This window comes from Orcinus orca, chromosome 17 (assembly GCF_937001465.1).
Source record: "Orcinus orca chromosome 17, mOrcOrc1.1, whole genome shotgun sequence".
Taxonomy (NCBI): Eukaryota; Metazoa; Chordata; class Mammalia; order Artiodactyla; family Delphinidae; genus Orcinus; species Orcinus orca.
The window spans coordinates 59,635,204-59,659,866 of NC_064575.1; the positions used below are offsets into that span (position 1 = coordinate 59,635,204).

A 24,663-nucleotide genomic window follows, 5' to 3' on the forward strand; every position below is an offset into this window, starting at 1 on the left:
TAATTCATTTAGGTTTGCCTCATTGCTGTCTTTAAAAAGCTACTAAACCAATATGCCTCCCTTATGTAATAACTAAATAAGCTAAGATCAGCCAGTTGGATATAACTATTATCATTCTAAAATAAAAGTCTTGAAACAGTCATTGGATACTGAAATTATCACATATTAACTTGAAATTATTTAGGAAATGACCTCATAATTATGGCTAACATGGGAATTATGAAATTATTTTTTTAATTAGTAGAATTAGTAGTTAAATTAGTAATGTTCTAACTCTTCATAAAGAAGTTACTAAAGCTCATATTGTTAATTCAGTTTCAGGCAGCAGTGGAAGAAATGGTTAGCGCTAAGTGTCCACCACAAATTGCAAATTTTGAAGAAGGATTTGTTGTGAAATACTTCAGAGGTTATGAAACTGATTTTAACCTGGTATGGAATATTTAATGATCTGTGAAATGGACCAGATAAGAAATCACATAAATGTTTGGAATTTTGTCATTTTTTGAATTAGCATTAATTCCTTTAACATTTAAAGTCAAGTTTCAAGTATAATTTTGTCATACATTTATTGGTAAGGTCTGTTCTAGCATCTTCCTGCATTATAAAATGACTCATTTTATTATAAAATTATAATATGACTTTATAAATAAAATATGACTTTATAAACAATTATAAAATGACTTCCTGCATTATAAAATGACACCTGAATTTTCTTAATCAAGAGAAAGTAGGCAAGATGGGTAAATGTGAGATCTATAGGTTTTTTTGTTTGTTTTCTTCATTTAGATGCAGAGTATATTCTTTTTCCTCATTGGCTTCAGAGAATACCATTTGTAGTAGAGCGTTATACAGTAAATTGCTTCCCTTGCTTCTGGTCAGTTAGTACAATGCCTAGTCATTATTTACTTCTTGATGAAATACAAAGATTTTTCTTTGATGTACAATAAATTTAAAATATACTTAACTTCCTAATTCTTATTTTGAAGACTTGAGGAAGCCAGACATTCACCATTTCCAAATGAATACCATAGGAATAAGAAATATATAGGCTAGTTATTCAATTCAGATCAATACCCCAGAAATGAGTCCTTAAAAATATATATCATGTCATGCTTTATGCAAACAGATTTATTATTGAAGAAAAGGGAAAATCATTTAATGGGTTACGTTTTCAACCTGTTTCAATAAGTATACATGTATTTGGGTTCTCCTATCCTGAATGTAGTACTTGCAGCCAAGACGATTGAACAAGTAGTTTACGTTATACTCCTTTTGTACTTCATCTCCCATCATCATCATCATCACAACACACATTCTTGGCTACACTTTACCTTGACTCTTGGAGTTTCCCAGCACCACTCTCTCACGTCCCCACTTCTCTGCACATATTTTATGCTCTCTCTGATGCCCCTTGGCTCCCTTTTCCTTTTAAATTACTCCTGTTTATTCTTCAAGGCAATTCATTTGTTACTTCTGCGAGTCATCTGTTTTGATGCTTTTATGTGAGTTAGATGTCTCCTTTCAGCCTTGGTTTTATAATCCTTGGTTCCTTTGTCCCAAACTGGTAGGCTCCTGTGTGTAGGGATAGGGTTCTTCACTATTTGAACCCTGAAGATTAAACAAAAAACAAACAAATGAACAAAGAAGTAAAAATGTGGCATGGAATGAACACAAAAAATCATTTGTGGAAGGCGTGAATAAATATCCTTAAGGAGTTCATAATATAAGGGGAAAGAGAGGACTTGGGAAATAGTCAAATACAGGTACGAGGGATTATATGAGTACGTATCTAAGTGAGTGTTATAGGATGAGAGCCTTAGACTTTCAAAGAAGAGAGAAAACATTTCAAGTTAAAGCAGTTTGGGAAGCAGTGGGATCTGAGTTGAAACTTGAATGACTTAGGTGAAGATGTTGGGGAGTAAAGCAGGGCAATAAATCATGTTTTCATTTGAAATATTATTGTTTCTGTAGGAGCATATTAATAGAGGGCAAAAGACAGCTGAAACTGATGCTTACTGTGGTCGTTATTCCCTGAAAAACCCAGCTGTTCTTTTTGACTCAGCAGATGTTAAACCAAACAGACTACCATATGGAAACATTTTATTATTTCCTTATAATCAGGTAAGCTCAACAAAATTATATGCTAATTAAATTTGTCAAATACCTTGGTAATAAAATTTCATGAAGTTTTAAGAGAAGGAAAATTGCTTGTCATGTGAAGTCACATCACGTTGGACAGGCACCATGCTTCAATTCTGTGCTTGTGATTTCCTTGTCTGTTGATACTCAAAAAATGAAATTTTAAGAATACGTAGTACCGTGCACATGTATTCTGCTTTATCTTATAATTTCAGAAAAAAACATTATTTGCACACAAATGTAAATACTAAAACAATTTAAAATATATAATCTCATTATTCCTTCATTAATTAAGAAGAAACAAAAATAGATAGCCGTCATAAAGTGATCTTGGGTATCCAGTTATGGAAAAGTAAAGGAGGATCACGAGCAGAGGAGACGGCAGTTTTAGGATAGTTATCTAACACTAGCAATCATAGATTTACCCTTTCTCTTGTTTTAAAATTCTCAACTTGTAACACATTTTCTAAAGTTCTAAGTTCTAAATACATCTGGCATTTTTAAGGAGCTGTAGACCATTAAAATTAGTATTTAATAACTATTGTATGGTGACATCTCTAAATGTTCAGCTGCATTCACATCCTAGTTAATCTATCTGAATGTTTCTCTGTCTTCTCTGTGTGTAATGGAGTTTTAAATTCATTGAAGAGTTTAGTTAGAACTGGCCTTAATCCTTATATAGCTCCATGACTAGAGGGAGTGAATTATTTCCATTTTTTTAAGGCAATCATATCTAAGAAAACAATAAAAGAATTAATCATTAATTGTGAGGTCACATCAACTCCTTCCTCTTCTATAAAATCTTCCCCAATTCTGCATCTTATTGTCTGAAATTAATCATTCCTTCCTCTGTGTTCTGATACATTTTGTATAAAAAATGCTCAATAGATATTTATTGGATTGGATTGAATTCATTTGAATTGCTACAAAACAATTTAATGGTAAAATATTGTTACTGATTTTTTTTTAATATTTTCTGTGTAGTTATGTTTAGCATACAAAGGATTCTTGGCAAATTATATTGGTCTAAAATTTCAATACCAAGACACAAGCAAGATTACTAGAAGCACTGATACACAATTTACATATAACTTTGCATATGGAAACAAGTAAGTTACACTATGAATTTGAAATTTTTAAATTATAGTATGTAAACTATGAAGGTAAAATCTGTTTGTTTGTTTGTTTTTGAGAAATCGTGTGCATCATGGATCTAACTGCAATTTTTTCTGCCTTCTACATAAGCTTCCTAACAGAGACATTTGTGCCAAAAATAAATCTATAGATTATGGAAATAAAAATTGGTCTAGTGTCATCATCACCCATGACCATTTAAAAGACAAAACAGTGGTAAACTTTAGAATTTAAATTATATATTATTAAATCTAATAATGTTTCTAGATACTGAAGGAAGGTAGAAAGAAACTGCCTTAGCGCCAGATTATCATTAGACTTTGATCACTGAAAAACAAAATGAATGTGTAAATGGAGAAAATAAAATATTTTGATGAACATACCAAAGTTAAGGGAGAAAAGATATTCTTAAATACTTGGTTTGGTTGCCAAAAGTTAGACACATAAAAATGCAGATAGAGAAATATAATGCGAGAAACTAAATGAGTCTAGAGAAAGCTGTTTAATGACTGTGATTGTCATAACCTCAAGCACAATTTAGTTCTGCAAAATGATTTTTGGTTTTCATTAATTATTATATCTTCTGAAATTTGTCAATCTTGACTTTGAATTTTCATGTACAATACACACAAAAATTTTACATACAATAAAACAATGATGACACATACACACACATACAACTTTTCTATTTTAAAAAGTATTCCTCGGGCTTCCCTGGTGGCGCAGTGGTTGAGGGTCCGCCTGCCGATGCAGGGGACATGGGTTCGTGCCCTGGTCCGGGAAGATCCCACATACCACGGAGCGGCTAGGCCCGTGAGCCATGGCCGCTGAGCCTGCACGTCCGGAGCTTGTGCTCCACAACGGGAGAGGCCACAACAGTGAGAGGCCCGCGTACCGCAAAAAAAAAAAAAAGTATTACTCATAAATTTTAAAGTCATGCTTATTGAAGTGTAATTTACATAATGTCATAATTGACTCTAAGTGCATAATTCAGTAAGCATGACAGATGTATACAGTTATGTAATCATTACCCCAGTAAAGATATAGAACATTTCCTCTCCACAATTTTAGAAGGTTTTTTTTCATGTAAAGTTTATGTCATAAAATACCCATGGTATGATTTCCATGTCTTCAAAAATATTTCTAATACGTTTCTTTTGTGTTTTTTTCTGTCATAGCTACATAAAAAATCTTCTGTATCCTGTATCAATCTATATAGTTTTCATTGTACTTTAATACATATCATTTAAGTTGCTGCCATTCTGTAATATAGAGAGAGGACTTTTCTGTTCTCATCATAGGAGAGGGATTATGAACATTCAGAACTGCTGTGTATGGAGCAAGTGTGAGGCAGAGTCAGTGCCTCGGCTTAGCTGTTCAGACAGAAGGGAAGAGAAAATGATCCAAAGTTAGAAATAGAACCAAATGATACCCATAAACAAAACAAAACAAAGACAAGAAATAACAGGTAAGATGATGAGGGAGATTAGAATAACTAGATGGAAAGAAAAGGCAGGTTTTTTCTTTTCTGGCTGCACTGCATGGCTTGTGGGATCTTAGTTCCACAAGCAGGGATCGAACCTGTGCTCTCTGCAGTGGAAGTACAAGTCCTAACCACTAGACCACCAGGGAATTCCTGAAAAGGTGGTGTTGATGGGGGAGTTCGCTTCTGGATGAAGAAACTACTTCCAACTCTGCAATTTCAAGCTTCCTGCTTTCTTGATCATCCCACCACTATTTTCAAAATGCAGGGACCAGCTTTCATTCCATACCTTTAGAAATGTGTATACTCCAAAACTCATAGAAATATGTTGGACTATAAGGGGAATCTTATTTGTTAAAGGTTTAAAAAACTTTTCAGATGGATCCCTCATGAGTTGGGGGAAAGGGGTAAAGTGGGGAGACAACCAGAGTTGGGGCCTGTAGATGCTCCCTCGGAGCTAGGTCCCTGAAGTCCATCAGGAGAAAACAAGATGTGCCCACTGGGTCAGTGACAGAAGCAGTGACAGGCGATGGAACAGACAGGTGGGTGGGAGCACACAGAGCCTGTTGGAACTGTGGGACCTGGACGTGGATATCCTTAGATACATCCCCCTCCTGTGCCCCCAGCCCAGCTCTTTAACCTGAAATTTTAAAAGAAGTTTTGCCAGTGCTTATGGCTTTCTCCCTGAAGAAGTGGAATGACCTTTTGTTAAGGGAAGAAGGGAAGTTATAGTCTTCAGCTTTCAAAATAAAATATTGTATTTGATGCATACCCCTCTGGCATCATACCCTGAACATGTGGCCCTAATGCCCTTCAGATTTTCTGATCACTTGATAAAGTGAGGGCAACTGGGAACCGATTTTAAATATAGGTGTAGAATCTCTAACCATGAGGTAGGTAGCCATAGTTAAAATGTAGATACCCAAGAGATGTTTGTCAAAGAGAATATATTTAAGAAGAGTCTTTCCAAGAATTCTTCAGGACACATGAAAATTCTCCCACTGAATATTCCTTAGATTGTTGGAATAAGCATTAAAAGATACTTATTTGTGTTTTACCCCACGAATAAGATCTAGACATGCTTCCATAGGATGTAAAGAAAGAAAATTTTTTTACATACAGAGACAGAAAGTTCATCAGATACTGAAGTTCGGTAAACTTGGAGTGGACTTCAAAGGACAGAGAGCTGAGTGAGCTCTGTGTATGAAGTGGACAGTGTTGGCACGAACTATAAGAAGCTGCTCTCTGAGAAAGTTGCAGGACACTCTTGGGTTTTGTTTTCTAACAAAAACTTAAGAAGTCAAAACCGATTCCCCACCCACCGCCAATGAAAGAAAAGTAATCTTCCTGAATTAATGCTTTAAAAAAATGTCCTTTTCCTGGCAGTTCAGATTTCACCCTCCAGTGGCATCTGATTAAACAGTGTATGGCTCCTGTGTTTGCACTTTTGGCATGTTTTATACATTTGATCCATCTTTGTTTTCCACAGAAGATGAAGAGGAAGATAGGCAGAAAGAGAAGCAGAGACAGAAACAGAAAGAGACAGAGGAGTATTGAAGAAAGTGCTGATTCCCCCTCCCCATGCATAAATAGATCTTTTGAGGCTATTGCACAGTTTAATCCAATATATAAAATGGGATCGAAGTTAGCTCCTGGAATGAATGAAGTGAGTGGGAACAGTTCTGCAATTCCCTAGGGTAATTGTTGACTCAGAAGAGGCCACAACTACTCTCTGTTGGCCATCACATAGGAAGAAACAATGCCAGGGGTTAAGACAGTCCTCTCCATGTTAATAGGCAAGGAGCATGGAAAGTCTATGCACAGAATGAACATATCCCACTGCCTCATACCCAGTTTGATTCAAATCAGGTAATCCCATGATGGATCATTATGAAGTGAAAGTCCTTCTTCAAGGGACATCCCTACGTGCCCAAATTGAACAATGGAATCACAATTTTAATTTTGATCACCACCACCTGTATGCATTTCACTCTTCTATTGCAACAGGATTTTGGAAGATTTTACAGATCTCAATTCTTCCATGTTAGTCAAACCATCACTTAACCATATCACTAAGTAGGTCCTTCCTTTAGCCTGCAGTTTTTCTGCTGTGCCGTAATTTGAAGATGCCCTACATTTGATGGAGCTAATGGGCTTCCTTTACCCTAAATGCTACAAGATCTTTCAACAAGAATATCATGAGTTTTAAAAGAGGTTGGTTCTCTGATTAAAAACTATTACCAATCAAGGCAACGTAAACTCTCCTAGCTGGTATTTCTAGACCTGCTTTTATGTAGGTCAGACAGTCTACTTAGATCAACTAGGTGTGTTAGCATTAGTTTATTTTCAGTACATTGTTAGTGTCAAAAATCATTGTTCTGTAACCCTCCAGAACCAGTGATGTTTGTAGTTGTAAATCAAGCTTCAAAATCCCAGAAGTAAAATCTGGTTTTCCTTTGGAAAATGGAATTATCTAGCCACAAAAGCACCATGTGCTGTTTAAGTTTTGATATCATTTGTAGTCTCCATTTCTCTTATATAAAGGGTCCTGCTCAGTGTACCATTTTTTCTAAGTAGTTTTTAGAACTTCGGAATCATATAATTAGTAGTAGAAGTGTACTTAGAGGCCCAACATACTTTTTTTAATTTAAGGAGCACTTTAACTTAATGTAGCTATGCGTATAATTTTCTAAAATGCTGTCAGTCTAAGCTTTGATGCACTAGAGGTGGATCCCATGATGAGTTTGTAAACCATGAAGTTTCAAAATGAGAATAGAAGGTTCCCAAACTAGTCAGTTAATCAGTACAGTGGTAGCTGACGCAAAGATTATTGTTGAACTGTATTTAGTTATTTGAATGGCAGTATTTATCTCTTTATTGCAAACTCCTGTAACCAAATTGCTTATGTAATTTATGAGATTCCAATGCAGTTAATATTTAATGGAAACTCTGAATCTAAATTATACGTTTAAAAGGCACTCTGCAACCATTTGAATCTATGAATAACTTAGCACCTTTTGTCCCTTAGTTATAGGGGACAATGCAACTCCACTGAGCTCTTCCAGAAGTATTATCAAGCTCCAGTTTTGCTTCTTAGTATTGGATTGAAATTGCTGCTCTGTCCCTGGCACCACTAAAATGGTTTGCTTCATTCTTGTGTCTTGTTTCTGTATGCTTTCCACCAAGGTGCATGCTCCTTAGCTTACTTACCTGTCACTGCAGAATGTTATTTTACATGCCTATGTCTACTGCCAAGGGTACAAATAAAAGAAAACCTATCTTTTGGATACAACATTAAATCTTTCACTGCCAATGTAAATTTTCTGCTTGCTGTCCCTTGTGGCTGTTTTTTTGTGCTAATAAAACTTGCTTATGGTCTTCTTGTGGGAAAAGAAAAACTTTTACTGTTCAAGATTTTAATGCTTTTTATAATGTATTTGTTTACATTGAACATTATAACTGATCTATACACCTAATTAAACAACCATATTTCAGCTGGACCTACACTTGTATAGACCTTCTGGATCTCATACAAACCAAATACACTGGGACCAGTTTTTCTCTTCAGAGGATTAGTTTGCAGAAAGCATCAGAATCACAGTCTTTCTATGTGGATATTGTATACATTGGACAGACATCTACAATTGCAGCATTGGATGGTATATTGTATCATTTCATATCTAAAACCTAAACCTTCTAAACCTACTTTGTACTAAAATCTTATTGTGGACGTTATTTATGTTCTGTAGGTTAGATAGAAACATTAATCTCTAAATATTGTTATTCTTTCATCTCAATAATACTATGGTTTAAATCATATTTTTTAAATGAATAGGACCAGGTGATTATTCTAAAGATAAATGCGTCCTTAATGTAAACTTTGTCATTAAAGCAGGAATTAGTTTTATAGTCCTGGATTCTGTTTACAGGTAAACTGTGGCAAACATTCTAATTTTGCCTTGTTTGATTTTTGAGAAATCAACTACCAAGATAGAGATCTGTTCCTGAAAGGCAACTGTTGACATTGACGTCTGTCTAGTAAGAATGAGCTGAAACTTTCCATGGACTTTATCATGATAATTAGTAAAACTGTAAATGAAAACTTTATTTCTCAGAGTTTTAGTATTTTTTCTAGTTATGTTAATAGACTCATATATGTGAGATATGCTAATAAAATAATAAAAATTAATCTGCAGTCTTTTTAAAAATCAGCCTAACTCCAAAGAGTCACCTTAATAAGTGACTATTACCATATTTCAGAGGAGTTTTGGAATCCTTTCCTTTGGAACAGTTTTCAAGTGCAAGGTCATGATTCAACTGGCTAAAAACTAAATGTTACTGTACTTTGAGTCACTCTTTTTGAATCCACTATCACCAGACCTACATTGTGATTGGTGGAGCACATAAGACAGCTGATCTGTGCTGAGATAAAGGTTGTAGTTCCTTAAGCAACATTCATTTCGCACCTATCATGTGGCAGGCAATGTGTCTAGTACCAAAGAAAGAGCAGAGGACCAGGCAGTCCTGGTCCTGCCCTCATGGAACACACATCCTAGTGAGCACCACGTTCAGGGACCTACAACAGAGCAAAACTAACTGGCCCACAGAAGGCTGCACAGAACCCAGAGCTTGGTGGCTTTTCAGTATTTCGTTTTGCCCAATAAGGCTCATATATCTAAAGACTTTAAAGCTTTATATTCTAGAAGTGAAGGTTTGCCAAGCTTCACAAACTACTTTCCTTAAGATCTTCTTTCTAAAATTTGATTTTAAACAGCTTATTCCATGACACATGGATATTATTTGATGCTTTTCTTTTTAGCAGCACAAGCTATGCAATTTTATCTCCCATTTACTTTGTTTATTTATGTTCTTTAGAAATGCCAAAGAGAAGACTTCCAGCATTAGCAAATAAAGGAATATTTTTAAAGCACTTTCAGGTGAATCAGACCAAAATTAATGGATCAACTATGACCAACCAATATTCTGTCACCATGACATCATGTAATTGCAGTTATAATATACCCATGATGGCTGTGAGCTTTGGGCAGGTAAGCTTAGAATTTTATGAGTAGCTATTTTCAACTTATGAAACATTAGCCTTTACCTAGTAAACTTAAAACATTTTTTTTATGAAGAACTGACACACAGATTAGACATCTTTTAATAGAACAAGACAGTTATTCTAAGGATAAAATGAAGATTTAGAGGCTTGTTGAACTTGAGCGTGAAAATTCACTTTAAACATTAAAAATTTTTTAACGAAATATATTGATGGGGAAAAAAGCAGGAGGAAATAGCCTTAAGAATCAGCTAGTCAGATTTAAGTAGAGTTTTCTCTGTTGAGGTAAAAGAAAAATTTGTGGGCTCTCCCAATAAAGATCTTTGAACAGAGATTATTGAAAGAAAATTTGAGATTCTGCATATGTTTTAAAATTGTTTCTGTTATAAACACCATTTATTTTTTATTTGTATCAAAATTGATACAAAGGGAAAGAGATGGTTTTCCATAATTCCAAAAGGATCTGGACAGTATTTTGTACTGTTTGGGTATAAGATCTGTATTAAATGTTACAATTATGAGGAGTATTCTTACATTTAATTTTTTACAAAAATATACAATTAGTTAATATAATTTCCTACAGCAAACCAAAACCAAGTATAGTATGTTCAAGACTAAAGGTTAAATAATAATTAAATATTATAATTTGAGTCTCACAGAGAACTTTGTGTTAACAGTTTTATGAGTAAAAAGACTGAAAAACTATAAGTGTTACATGAAAATTGCTTTTACCCTATCCAGGCCCAATGTTTTAGTCTTAGTATATTCAAGATAAATATCTTGTAAATGTTTTTCAGTCTCTTAGCTCTCTAACAAAATGTAATAACAAAATGTAATAACGTATGTGCACATATGTTAAATGTCCAGATTAATGAATTGTTTTAAAAACTGTAACTTTGAGATAATTGTAGATTTATGTGCAGTTGTAAGAAATAATACATAAATATTCCCATACCCTTCACCCATTATCCCCCAATGGTAACATTTATAACTATAGCATAATAGCACAGCCAGAAAATTGACATTGATACAAGTTACCAAACTTATTCAGATGTTACCGGTTCTACATGCTTTCATTTGTGTGTGCCTGTGTATGTGTAGTTCTGTACAATTTTTATTGCGTGTGTAGATTCAGCTGACCACCACAGAACAGTTCCATCACAAGGATCCCTCATGATACCCTTTTATGTAGCCATACCCACCTCCCTCCCTTCAGCACAGTCCTATGTCTGGCAACCACTAATGTCTCTATAATTTTGGCATTTAACAATGTTGTGGAAAAGGAACCAGACTTTATATAATCATACTAGTGTTTAGCCTTTTGAGATTGGCTTTTTACACTCAGCATAATTCCCTTGAGACCCCTCCAAGTTGTATGTATCAATAGTTTGTTCATTTTTGTTACTGAGTAACATTTAATGGGATGGATGCACCATAGTCGATTAACCACTTACCCCTTGAAGGACATCTGAGTTGTTTCCAGGTTTTGGGTGTTATGAATAAAGCTGCTATGAACATTCATCTGTAGGTTTCCATGTGATGTAGTTTTCATTTTCTGGGTTAATTGCCCATCAGTGTAATTATGGGTTCATATGGTAAGCACATGTACAGTTTTGTAAGAAACTATCGTACTTTGTTACCAAAGTGGCTGCACCATTTTACATTCCCACCAGCAATGTATGAGTGACCCAGTGTCTGCACAAATTCGCCAGCATTTGGCATTATCACTATTTTTTATTCTAGCCATTCTGATGGGGTATACACTGTTAGCTGATTTTGGTGTTAATTTGCATTTCCTAATGGCTAATAATGTTGAACACCCATATATCCTCTTCTGTGATATCTGTTCGTGCCTTTTGCGCATTTTCTAATTGGACTATTTTCCTGTTATTGAGTTTTTAAAGGTCTTTATATATCCTAGATATAAGTCCTTTGTCAGGTATGTGGTTTGCATATATTTTCTCCCAGTCTGTACCTTGCCTTTTCATCATCTTCATAAGGTCTTTCATAGAACAACACTCTTAATGAGATCCAGTTTATCAAGTTTTTCCTTTTATGAATGGTGCTTTTGGTTTCAAGTCAAAGAACTCTACTCTTATCCCTAAATCCTGAATATTTTTCTATTTTTGTCCTGAAAGTTTTATAGTTATACATTTAAGGCCATGATCCATTCTGAGTTAACTTTTGTATAAGATGTGAAGTTTTAGGTCCAGGTTCATTTGTTTGCCTATCCCTCCAGTTGCTCGGGCACCATTTATTGAAAAAGCTATCCTTCCTCTGTTGAATTACCTTTGTACCTTTATCAAAAGTCAGTTGGGCATATTTGTGTGGATATATTTCTGGATTCTCTATTCTGTCCCATTGCTCTATGTGTCCATCCTTCCACCGATACCACACCCTTCTGATCACTGTAGCTATGTAGTGAGCCTTAACATTGGGAAGAGTGATTCTTCTCACTTTACTCTTCTTGTGAAAAATTGTTTTAGCTTTTCTAGGTCCTGTGTCTTTCCATGTAAATTTTGAAATAGGCTTGTTTATGTCTACAAAAATCTTGCTGGCAATTTGATAAGAATTGCATATAAACCTATAGAGAGAATTGACACCTTTACCATGTTGAGTCTTCCAATCTATGAACACAGTATGTCTCTCCATTTATTTAGGTCTTCTTTGCTTTTTTCTTGTCCAACGTATTTTGGTCTTCTTTGATTACATCTTGCATTTTGCAATTTCAGGTCAGATTCAGTACATTTTGTTAGATTTGTATGTAAGTATTTCATTTTCTTTGAAGCCATTGTAATGGGTCTTGTATTAATTTCAGTTTCTGCATGCTTGTTATTTATACATAAAAATGTGATTGGTTTTTGTGTATTGATCTTGTATCCTGCAATCTTGCTGAAGTCCATGAATTTTTACAAAGTAAATGCACTCATGTAATCACTACCCAGATCAAGATAAAGAAAATCACTAGACCCCCCCCCCAAAGCTTTCTTTATGCCTTTTCTTTGTCATGAGATTACTTACCCCACACCCTTAGATAACCACTATTTTGACTTCTACTACCATTAATTAGTTTTGCTTGTTTTTACTTTTTTAAAAAATATTTATTAAATAGTAAAATATTCATTTATTTATTTATTTCCGTTATATTTTTGGCTGCATTGGGTCTTAGTTGCAGCACGCCAGATCTTTGTTGAGGCAAGCAGGATCTTTGGTTACAGCATGAACTCTCTTCATTGTGGCACTCAGGCTTCTCTCTGGTTTCGGTGCTCGGATTTCTCTCTAGTTGTGGCGCAAGGGCTCCAGGGCACGTGAGCGCTGTAGTTTGTGGCTCGTGGGCTTTCTCTTTGAAGCGCACGAGCTCGATAGTTGTGGCGTGTTGGCTTAGTTGCCCCGTGTCATGTGGGATCCTAGTTCCCCGACTGGGATGGAACCCGCATCCCCTGCATTGGAAGGTGGATTCTTTACCACTGGACCACCAGGGAAGTCCCTGTTTTTACTCTTCATATTAATGAATAGTACAGTGTGTGCTCTTTTGCATCTTCTTTTATTTGATAATGTGAGGTTCATGCTGTTGCGTATAGCTAGCTATAGTTCGTTCTTTTTCATTGCTATACAATATTCCATGGTATTAATATACAACCATTTATCCTTTCTATTGATGGGCTTTTGCACTATTTCCAGTTTGGGGTTATTATAAATAAAGCTGCTCTGAACATTCTTGCATATGTCTTTTGGCACTTACGTTCACTCCTTTATGTGGGCAATAGAGCTTATAATTTTATTTTATTTATTTTTTAAAAATATTTACTTATTTGCTGCACCCGGTCTTAGTTGCTGCACATGGGATCTTCGTTGCCATGTGCAGGATCTTTCATTGAGCATGTGGTATCTAGTCTCCTGACTAGGGATCGAACCCAGGCCCCCTGCATTGAGAGCGCAGAGTCTTAACTGCCAGACCGCCAGGGAAGTCCCACCAGGGAAGTCCCCCAGAGCTTATAATTTTAAATTCCACAAAATTAGCAGGGATCAGAAGCAGGAGAATATCATCTTCCCTCTTAGAGTTACAATCTATGGATTTTTATTGCACATGTTTCTTCTGTCAGTTGACTGACACTCAACATTAGACAGGTATTTCCTGAGTCTGGATCAGTCACTGTATTGATCATATACTTCCTTTTATTGTTAGTTAGGTTTTCAAGCTTCCATATGTTATTTCTCCAAAAAGGTGTTTAATTTTTTGATAGCCAAGACCGTATCTCATGTTTCTTTGCCTTCCCATTGTGATTAGCATTGTACCTTGAACAGAATGCCTGCTCAATAAATATTTGTTCCTTGAGCGATGGTAGGTGCACTCTGAATTAATGAGGTATTACTGTGGTTCCAGCTGATTGCTGCACAGATGACTGAGTTGACTTGGGCCTCATTATCGCAGCCATATAGGTATAGCCTGTGTTGATTTATGTGACTCTCCTTAACGTTCTGAGGAGTCCTGAATACCTGAGGCTCATTTATGTCATGTCACAGGATTGTATGCTGGTGAAATAGAAATCTGGTTAGCCATTGTTATGTTTAATCATTTTGTCAATATTTATTTTGGAAACTAGACAATCACAAACGAGACAGAGAATGAGTCTGTTTACAGAGGAAATAATTGGCCTGGGGAATCAAAGATTCGTATTCAAAGAGTTCAAGCAGCATCTCCACCTCTAAGTGGCAGCTTTGACATTCACGCTTACGGACATATTCTCAAAGGTATATGAAAAAAGTTCATAACTTTGGTCTATGTATCAGTGGGACTGTACTGATCTAGACAACCATCATAAACATTTTGGTGTATTTCTTTTTAATATTATTTCTCTATGTAATTTATAGAGCTGAGATTATGTCAGTAATGTAAAACTAAATTGTTCAGAAAAATGGCATTTTCACATTTTCTTCATCACCTCACCAGATATACCAGGTTAAATTCCCAAAAGTTTGTTTCTCTTACATCCATAGCTTACTGGTTATCTATAAAGTTAACTGATTTTTTTTTTTTAAGTATTTGAGCCAAGGCTCAATGTCTGAAGTACATTACTCATGTAATTTTTGTTTCTCAGAAATATATAAATGTGTTGCCTAAGTAATATGCAGATTTCATTTTTTCTGTATTTGGAGGAGGACAGTTGGTTTACAAGTGACAAAACACATTTCATGTATGTTAAGGGTGGCCATAGGTTTGTGAATTTTTGACTCCCGCTGTTTGCCATCCTTCTGCGAGTGCAGGTATTCCCGCTGCTGCGTCAGCTGCAGATTTGCAGTTTGCTCTCCAGAGTCTAGAAGAAGTGGGACAAGTCTCAGTTACACGAGAGGGAAGCTGTGCTGGATACTCATGGCACGTCAAGTGGAGAAGCACATGTGGAAAGCAGAATCTGCTGCAGGTTCCCTTACTTCGCCTGGTTTCTGTTTTCTTATATGTGTTCGTTGCTTATTTGCACCCTGCCTCATTCCAAAAAGAAATGGAGACTGTGTGTATTTTAAAACTGCAAGCTATAGCCTAAACAGTAATAAAAGGAAACAGAAGAAGATTGTTGTAAATTAAGTTGACCAGGCATTCTCTTTCATGGAGAATAGCTGTTGGTGCTTTATTCCTGATCCCTTATGGGAGAATATGCCGGCTAGAAGACCTTTGACAGGGGCAGGAGGGGCACAGGCAAGGGCAGTCTCAGAACTAAATCTGGGTATACGAAAGGGGGGCCAAGCATAACCAGCGTTGCTGTCCTTTAATTCTACCACTGTGCCCTAGAGCTGTGTTCTTAGGACCTTGGATACTTTTCTGGTTTCAAAGATGACCTTTTCAAGTTCATAACAGAGCCACACCTTAAGAGCTCATCTAATTACTTTTGCTTAGAGTGTGGTTGGGGGCAGGGAGGGAAGTCAGGCTCAGAATATGTGACAGAGAAGGGTCTAGAAGAGACTGGGGGCTCAGATATCAGACATCAAAAATACGATGCTTTGTAGTGATGACGAGAGTGTGAGATGCACTCTCATCCTCATGCACTCTTGGTGAGACAGTAAATTAGTACGAGCTTTTGGAAGGATAATTTAATTGTATCTGAATATAGATACCTTATGATTCAGCAGTCTCAGCTGTGTTACTCTCTCCTACTGAAATAATAATACAAATATGAAATGAAATAGGCACAAAGTTAGTCACTGCAGCATTATTTGTAATAGTAAAAAAACCTAGAAACCGAAATTCCCATCAATAGAAAAATGGTTGTTAAAATGATACAGACGGTGGAAATAAATACAGAATTCTACTTATAAAACCAATTTGGGTAAAACAGAGGTGCTGGGGGACAGGAGATTCAAAAAAAGGTATATAAACAATAAACATAGAATATAATGTACCATACATAGATTGTATAGATGTCATAAAGATATGGGGGTTATTTTAAGGAAACATATGGCCAGAAACTAGAATAAGAAAATTCTGCAACTGAGACAGCTCTAGTGACTGATCTCCTCTTGGTCCTCTGCTGATGCCTGCACACCTACTCCCTTCACTCTTTCCTGACCAGTCTCCTCTGCTTTATTCATCATTTCTGCTCCTGGTCACTTTGGCTCCCACAGGCCCAGCATGGAGACTCCTGTCTCTTTGCTAGACCCTGTATGCGTCTGAGGGCTACCATATTGGCAGCACGATTTTGGAATGACCAAATTATACATATTGATCTGATTTGGTTTCATTTTTACCATTGGCAGAAAATATAACTCCGTGAGTGGCTGAAAAACCAAGAGTAGTTTTGGTAGAGGCCAAAAATGCTAAAGGGGAGAAGTTGACTCGCGGGTGGAAAGAACGGTTTATCAAAATGGTCATATTCAGAAAGAGTATAGAATATTTTGAAAAAATCAAATTAAGTAAATTCATGTTCCTTAGACGTATTTTATCCTAAATATTCAAGTTAATTTTAGTCATTTAATTCAAGTTGTAATTGATGCAATATATGATACTGCAATGATGTTATCAGTTTTTTTCTTGGGTAGATTATGATCATTTTTGAATAGGCTTCTTTTTAAAAAATGTGATTAAATGGCTTTGAATTTTTTTCATCCTTTGGCTTTTCACTTTTAACCATGCTTAAACTTAAAAAGAAAAACTACTGTGATCATATTTATTATAACCTTTCTAGTAAAATAATCTCATCTAAAAATAGATCAATGATTCCAACATTTTTGGAGAAAAGGCTAACGTGATGGTTACAAGGATAAAGGAAGGTGGCTTATTCAGACGGCGCATACTGGGAGACCTACTTCGTACACCCAGCAAACAGCCACAGGTATTTTTGAAAGTTTCCTCGTGATGTAATTTTAAATGTATAACTATTTTGTAATACATTAAAGACCTGGTAAAAAGAAGAGATGACATCTTTATTTTTCATGTGACTATTTGTTAACAGATGATCAACTCAATGATATTATTTTGTGACTTTGGGGAAAATTATCTTCCTTATGATAAAAGATTTTAAGCTCTACTGTTAGTATTTGAAAATATATTCTTTCATTTAATCTTTATAGTAACTCTGTAAAGTAATTATTAATATTACCACTTACTGATGAGGAAATTAAATTGTATGGAGTTTAGGTGACTTTCCCAAGAGCAACCTTTATTTTTCTTCATAGCACTTATCACCCCCAGGGCATAATGTGCATTTTCTTTTTTTTGTAAGTTTATAGCCTTATGCAAGGCCCTCTGTCCTACCTCCACTAGAATATAAGTTCAGTAACAGCAGGGATGTCATCTGTTTTGTTAAATGTGCTTGATACGTTTACAACTGTGCCTGACGTATAATGGACACATTCGCTGAATGAATCAATGAAGTGTCAAAACAGGAAAAGTATAAATAGAATAGACTGATTTTTGGAAACCAACAAACCAGCAAACAAGCAAATTTCCATTACTTTTTCTAAATCCTATGCATAGTCTATTTAAGCATGCTACCCTTGTTACCTCTGTGTTTCTTTATTTGAAGGTTGAAGTCTATGTTAATGAAATCCCCGCTAAATGTTCAGGTGACTGTGGGTTTACATGGGATCCCACAACTACTCCTCAAGTCTGGGCCATAAGCCCTTCCCAAGGTAATCTCTTGCTTTCAAACTTAGAGTATGGGGTGGAAGACAATTAGCAAAAATGTAAACTCTGATAATGATTTTTTTATATTCTAACTAAGGCAAGCAGACAGTTCTACATAGTGAAAAAAATCTACCAGATCAGAAAGCTATGGAAAGATCATTAATTATCTTTGCAAAAAATATCACTGTTGAAGTCGGACTCACTAGTATTCTGCTTCTCCAGTTTCACCAACTTCTAGGAGATATAGTACTAAAATGCCAGTAAAAGAGAGCTGCTGTTTAGTAAAAGAAAATAATTAGGTCCTAGATTTGAGAATAAGAGATAGAAAAATTATTGACAAGAACTCAGTCTAGGGGGACACATTGTAAAATACCCTCATAGTATGTGATTGCTTTAAAAAAAAAAACAGATTATATTATGTCTGAACTCCCAAGGATTGAAATAAACAGCACGACCAAGGATTGTAAGGGGTGGCTTTTTTTCAGTCAGAAAGGTAAGCTCAGATACTATAGTCATATATTTAGTCTTGTTGACTAGTATGAAAATTCACCTGCTAATTATAAATCAAACGAAAAGAAAAAACCCATTGAAATCTTTAAAACAGCACAACTTAGTGTTGAAATAATATATTCTTCAGACTTTTTTATAATTCTAGTTCTCTCTAAGCACCATGCTCAGTGTTAGTCCCCTACGAACTTCCCCAGAGGCAATCACAATAATTAATTTTGTGTGTATTCTTCCATGCCATTTTATTTGTTTGATTTTTTGTTTTGTTTTGTTTTGTTTTGTGGTACGCGGGCCTCTCACTGTTGTGGCGTCTCCCGTTGCGGAGCACAGGCTCCGGACGCGCAGACTCAGCAGCCATGGCTCACAGGCCCAGCCGCTCCATGGCATGTGGGATCTTCCCAGACCGGGGCACGAACCCGTGTCCCCTGTATCGGCAGGCAGACTCTCAACCACTGCCCCACCAGGGAAGTCCCGTGCCATTTTAAATACCTTTTGTGTATAACACACATATGGTAATTTTGCCATTTTTTTAAGTTTACAAATGAGCTATTACATTGTAAATATCATTTGCATCTTTTGTCATTCAGCATTCATTTTGAGAAATATTTATATGGTTTTATGTATATCTAATTCATCACTAAAATACTTCATGGATACACCAATTTATTTGTTCTTCTGTTGATGGACATTTACATCATTTACAAGTTTTTTGTTTTTACACATGACTCTATTGAGCTTTCTTGTACAAATCTACTATAACATACATGCTAGAGCTTCTTTAGGGTTTATACCTACATGTGGATTAATGGGTATATGTGTATTCAGTTCATTAGGTGACCAAATTGCTCCCCAAAGTGGCTGTACCTCCAGTGGGTATGAGAGCACCATATTCCCCACATCTTTGCCAACACTTCATATGATGAGTTTCTAATTTTGGTCAATCTGATGAGTGTAAGAAGTTATCTCATCATTGCTTTAATGTTGTCTATTCCCTGATTAGTAATGCACAGGAATATCTTCTTGTATGTTTCTTGGACATTTAGATTATTTCTTCTTCTGCAAATTGCTTGTTAACATCTTTTATCCACTTATCAGATTGTCATTTTTCTATCAACTTGCACTGTATATTGTATGTTATGTTTGCTGATCCTTTGCACACATATTCTCCCAGTATTTCACTTATGATTTTTTTTGTATCTTGTTCATGGATACATTTAAATCACTGATTTATTTTAATTTATATATCTTTTCCTTTATGGATAACCATGGCTTTTTGTATCTTATTTAAGAAATCCATCTCTACATTAACGTCATTAAGGTATTCGGTTATGTTTCTTCTAAAATTTTGAAGTTTTGTTTTTCATTCTTAGCTGTTTAAATCCATTTATAATCTGTGTTGTGTGTGATGTTATGGGAGTCGGGTGACCATGTCATTTATCGATCAAATCTGGATACCTTTAAGAGTGAATGGAGAACATTCAGTATGGGATGCTGGGCCAGCAAGTATAAACCTGGAATAGCCCAGGCACTTTAGGATGGGTATCATCCCAGATAAAGTAATCATATCCTATTTCAAATGGAAAGTGTCTACTAAACTTATTGTACAGTTTATTCTCAGGAGTTTGTGATGGCGGTTCTGTCCTAGTCTAAGTTACCATATGGAAATGTCTGTTTAATTTCTTTGTCATAAGAATGATTTTCCTTTCCTTACAACATTCTATACTTAGTCAGATAATTCTTTCCACTAATCCCTATAAACACACAGATTCAAAACACGAAGCACTGTGCAGTAATTCAATGGAAAAAATGTACCATTGCTAAATAAATGTCTTTTTTCCCTGCTTGCTTATAGGCATATTGTTTATATCTTTTAGAAGATAGGCTCACTTTTCTCTGAGAAATACCTGATTTCATAACAACAGATTCTATGTTTTGTCATTTTAATATTGTTATTTAAATTTATCCTTTTCAGGGTCCTATGAAGAAAGCACAATTCTAACCGTATCAGGCTCGGGATTTTCTCCTAGTTCAACTGTATCGGTCTCAGTTGGACCAGCAGGTTGCTCTCTTCTTTCTGTGAATGGTAGATTCTTTTAAAATCATTATTTTTGAGTCTAATTGTTTTTCTCTAAGAGAAAGTAGAATCAAAGAGCAGTGTTATAATACTGATTTTCCTATAGAGTATCTTTGGGGTTATGAAATTGGCAAACTGCTCTGGATAAATACCTTACTTTTTTAATCTTTGGTTATGACTACAGACTAATTCTTTCACTGTGGTACAGTGTCTTTATCCCATAGCAGTTGATTTTTGTTCTTTTTCCTCATAAAGTGATTACATGAAATCTTTCCTTCTTTAGTGTGTCTCTGGTACACAAAAATACATGAACTGCAGCTCTGATATTGCATGGTCCCCTCTGCCCATGCTTTGAAAATGCCTCATTAGTCATAGCAAGAGGGCATAGCCATCTTCCTGGACTTCTAGTCCAAACTTCATAGTCCTCTATGTATTAATGTAGAATTTAAAGATCATATTTTCTATTTATGGAAAAATGAGGACCATAATTATTTGTCTCCCTAAAAATTGTCTTTCATAATCCTAGGTATTTTTATTAATTTTAATAAGTTGGAATTACATAAGCAAATTCACCTTCCATATCATTTTAGTTGTTTTTTGTTTTGTTTTGTTTTGTTTGCGGTACGTGGGCCTCTCACCGTTGTGGCCTCTCCCGTTGCGGAGCAGAGGCTCCAGATGCGCAGGCTCAGTGGCCATGGCTCACGGGCCCAGCCGCTCCGCGGCATGTGGGATCTTCCCGGACCGGGGCATGAACCCGCGTCCCCTGCATCAGCAGGCGGACTCTCAACCACTGCGCCACCAGGGAAGCCCTAAGTTGTTTTTAATTTACATCTTCTATGCATTCTTGAGATCTAATAGTTAGTATTGCACCTGTATTATAAGTGCACATATGCTGTTCTAAATGAAGTGAAGAATGTTTTTCACTTAGTTTTTATCAGTTTTCTTGTTGAAACCTAATATTTTACTCAGTTTGGGACATAAACAATATATTGGACCAAAGTGTTTAGAATTATTCATATAAATGATCTTATAGGTTAGGATTTAAAATTCTTATAGTAACTTTTTTGCCACAGTGTAGTACTCAGGAGCAAATTGTTTACTCCACTTTCATTATTATTTTACCTTACTCTTTTCTAGCCCTGTCTGATTCGTAACATGAGGTAGTTCGTAAAGGTTTTCCTCCCATTAATATATGAGTAGTCTTCCTTAGATATATTTCTTGGAGTATAAAAATGAAGGCCACTGTTTATATTTGAAAATATAAAATTTCAGTAATTTTATCTAACAAAAGCATTTCTTGATCATTTTCTTCTTCTTTTATCACAAGAAAATGAGATCAACTGCCAGATTCTGAATGGGAGTGCTGGACGTTTCCCAGTTGCTGTGTCCATAGCTGATGTTGGACTAGCACAGAATACAGAGGAGGAGGAATTACACTTCATTTATCAGAGTCAGATCTCACACATCTGGCCTGCTTCTGGAAGCCTAGCGGGTAATAGTTAATTGTTCCAAACAAAGAAAATTGCATACATTTCCATCATTTATTGAACTGTTTCTAGAACAGGGTGAAGGGCGAGGACTCCAAACCTTCCTCATATAGAACAAAGGAGACTCCTCTTTTAGAAGGCACAGCGACTCAGTGGATGACTAATTCTTTCCTTATGAAGCACAAGTCAGGGTGACTGCTTCTACTTACGTCTTAGGTTATTGAATTAATATCATCAGTTATTACATGTGTCTATAACAAGCTCATTAATTATGTCAAGATAAGATTTATTAGTTATTATTCTGCTTACCAGCTGCTCCATTTATAATCACAGTCTCAGTGGAGCTACTAGACCCGGAAAAAGTTCCAGAAACAAATCAGGGAAAGGGATGCTGACGCAGAAGATGGAAAGAAAATAACACATTTTCCTATCCTGCTTCATTTCCTTTGTGTTTTGTTTGTTTGTTTGACCATGCTTAAGTGTGGATTTTGTGCTTTGGCCTTGATCTTTTTGGTGTGTTCTGTTTATATATACATATATATATGTGTGTGTATATATATATATATATGTTTTTTTTGTTTTGTTTCGTTTTGTTTTTTGCGGTACATGGGCCTCTCACTGCTGTGGCCTCTCTCGTTGCGGAGCACAGGCTCCGGACACGCAGGCTCAGCGGCCATGGCTCACGGGCCCAGCTGCTCCGTGGCATGTGGAATCTTCCTTCCAGGACTGGGGCACGAACCTGTGTCCCCTGCATCGGCAGGCGGACTCTCAACCACTGCGCCACCAGGGAAGCCCTGTTTTTGTATTTTATGTTATTTTTATTTTGTTGGGATTTTTTCTTAGTTTTTCTTTTACTTAAAGGTATTAAAATTTGGGATTTTGTATGAGTCTTAATTCACTCTCATTTCCCACTGGTTGAGTAAATAGAAATAGCATAATTTCTCTTTAGGATGAAGACACAAAAACAAATGTTAGTTGCAAATCTGTGTTATTTCATTAAATCACTTAGCGCAACCCCTTTACGGCTCCAGACTCCAGAGCTCAGACTCGGGTATGTGGTGATGATTCTATATATCTCGAGGCTGGTCCTTGATCTATTTGCCAACCTGTCTCTTGGATGATTAGACAATTCTTGAATGATGTTAGATGACTGCCAAAGTGTCTTTTTGTTATAGTTAATCTAATGTGTTTTTGTTGTCTGATTTTGTGTTTTTACTTATGAAGGTGGTACTCTTCTGACTCTATCTGGATTTGGCTTTAATGAAAATTCAAAGGTATTAGTCGGCAATGAAACCTGCAATGTAATTGAAGGGGATTTGAATAAGATAACCTGCAGAACACCAAAAGTAAGGCATCTGATTTCAGTCATTTTTCTTCTAAGTCTGAACTTGTATGAATTAAGGAGCATCTCAGTAAAGGGTTAAACAAATGCCTTATTTACCTATAGCAAGTGCAGAGTTTCAGTTATGCTCTTTAACAATTATTTCGTCAACATTTTTTGCCGAGATCCAAATACCAAATATTATCTTCCACATTCTAGATACTTAACATCATTAAGGAAGACATACATATAAACCAATGTTAAATAGTGTGTTCCATTTGAAATGATAGAAGTAGACACAAAATGAAGATAAAATACAGCGGGGAGAGGGTGTCAGGAAGAGTTTCATGGAAAAGTTGATGTCCTATCAGAGGTGGAAGGATGATGAATGGGAGTTGACAAGGTAAATCCAAGGATGAAAAAAATATAGCAGTAATAAATAGTCTAAAAAATTCAGGGAAGCCATTCTAGACATTTTGGGGTTTTTTTAAGGAATATATATTTTAAATATGTTAACGTTTCAGTTTGTTGGCAAAACACACACAGTGTAAAGTTTCCCATGGAATATTACATCTCAGGACCAGTCATTGTTCTTTATTTTTTAAAATGGTGTTTAAATTTATACCAAGACTCTGTTTTACTTACTATGTGCAAAAGGAGTGAATTCAGTCACTAATATTTAAAAACGTAGTAGATTAAGGGTGGGAATTATTATGTAGTTGATGTAGGAAAAGTGAATTTGAGCATGTGTTGGACTGAATGGTGGAGATGAGAATCTGGCGGATATAGTAAATTAAAGCTTTGTTTGAATTATGTCATTCAATTAAGCACTGAGTGTGCACTAAGTACTAGATGCTAGGAAAACGATTTTTCCTAATTGGGAATTGTATAGGTGCTATACTGGTGAAAGCACCAAATATTTTTCTTAGCTTTTAGTCTTGGATTCTGGAACTATGTCAGCAAAGTTTATAATAATGTCATTTGTCCATGAAGAGGAACAAAAATTACATTCAAGCCTATTTTAAGAGCAAAAAGCTCAAAACTTTAAGTATCGTATGCTTTATTAATTAGAGAATCACTTGTCCAGGGACTTCCCTGGTGGCGCAGCGGTTAAGAAACCGCCTGCAAATGCAGGGGACACGGGTTCAAGCCCTGGTCCGGGAAGATCCCACATGCCGCGAAGCAACTAAGCCCATGTGCCACAACTACTGAGCCTGTGCTCTAGAGCCTGCAAGCCACAACTACTGAAGCCCGCACTCCTAGAACCCGTGCTCCACAACAAGAGAAGCCACCGCAATGAGAAGCCCACGCACTGCAACAGAGAGTAGCCCCCCCCTTGCTGC

General features: G+C 36.0%; 1 protein-coding gene across 1 annotated transcript in view; it reads left to right on the forward strand.

The window, feature by feature from the left end:
* The window catches only part of PKHD1L1 (PKHD1 like 1), a 154,707-nt gene that overhangs the window by 40,667 nt on the left and 89,377 nt on the right, over positions 1 to 24,663 (forward strand). Inside the window, exons 19-30 of the mRNA XM_004282958.3 lie at positions 316 to 429; positions 1,972 to 2,121; positions 3,124 to 3,248; positions 8,252 to 8,415; positions 9,632 to 9,804; positions 14,420 to 14,567; positions 15,081 to 15,235; positions 17,015 to 17,137; positions 17,831 to 17,936; positions 20,411 to 20,521; positions 21,840 to 22,004; positions 23,224 to 23,345. Coding sequence (XP_004283006.2) covers positions 316 to 429; positions 1,972 to 2,121; positions 3,124 to 3,248; positions 8,252 to 8,415; positions 9,632 to 9,804; positions 14,420 to 14,567; positions 15,081 to 15,235; positions 17,015 to 17,137; positions 17,831 to 17,936; positions 20,411 to 20,521; positions 21,840 to 22,004; positions 23,224 to 23,345 — 1,656 coding nt within the window. The remainder of the gene's footprint in view (positions 1 to 315; positions 430 to 1,971; positions 2,122 to 3,123; positions 3,249 to 8,251; positions 8,416 to 9,631; positions 9,805 to 14,419; positions 14,568 to 15,080; positions 15,236 to 17,014; positions 17,138 to 17,830; positions 17,937 to 20,410; positions 20,522 to 21,839; positions 22,005 to 23,223; positions 23,346 to 24,663) is intronic.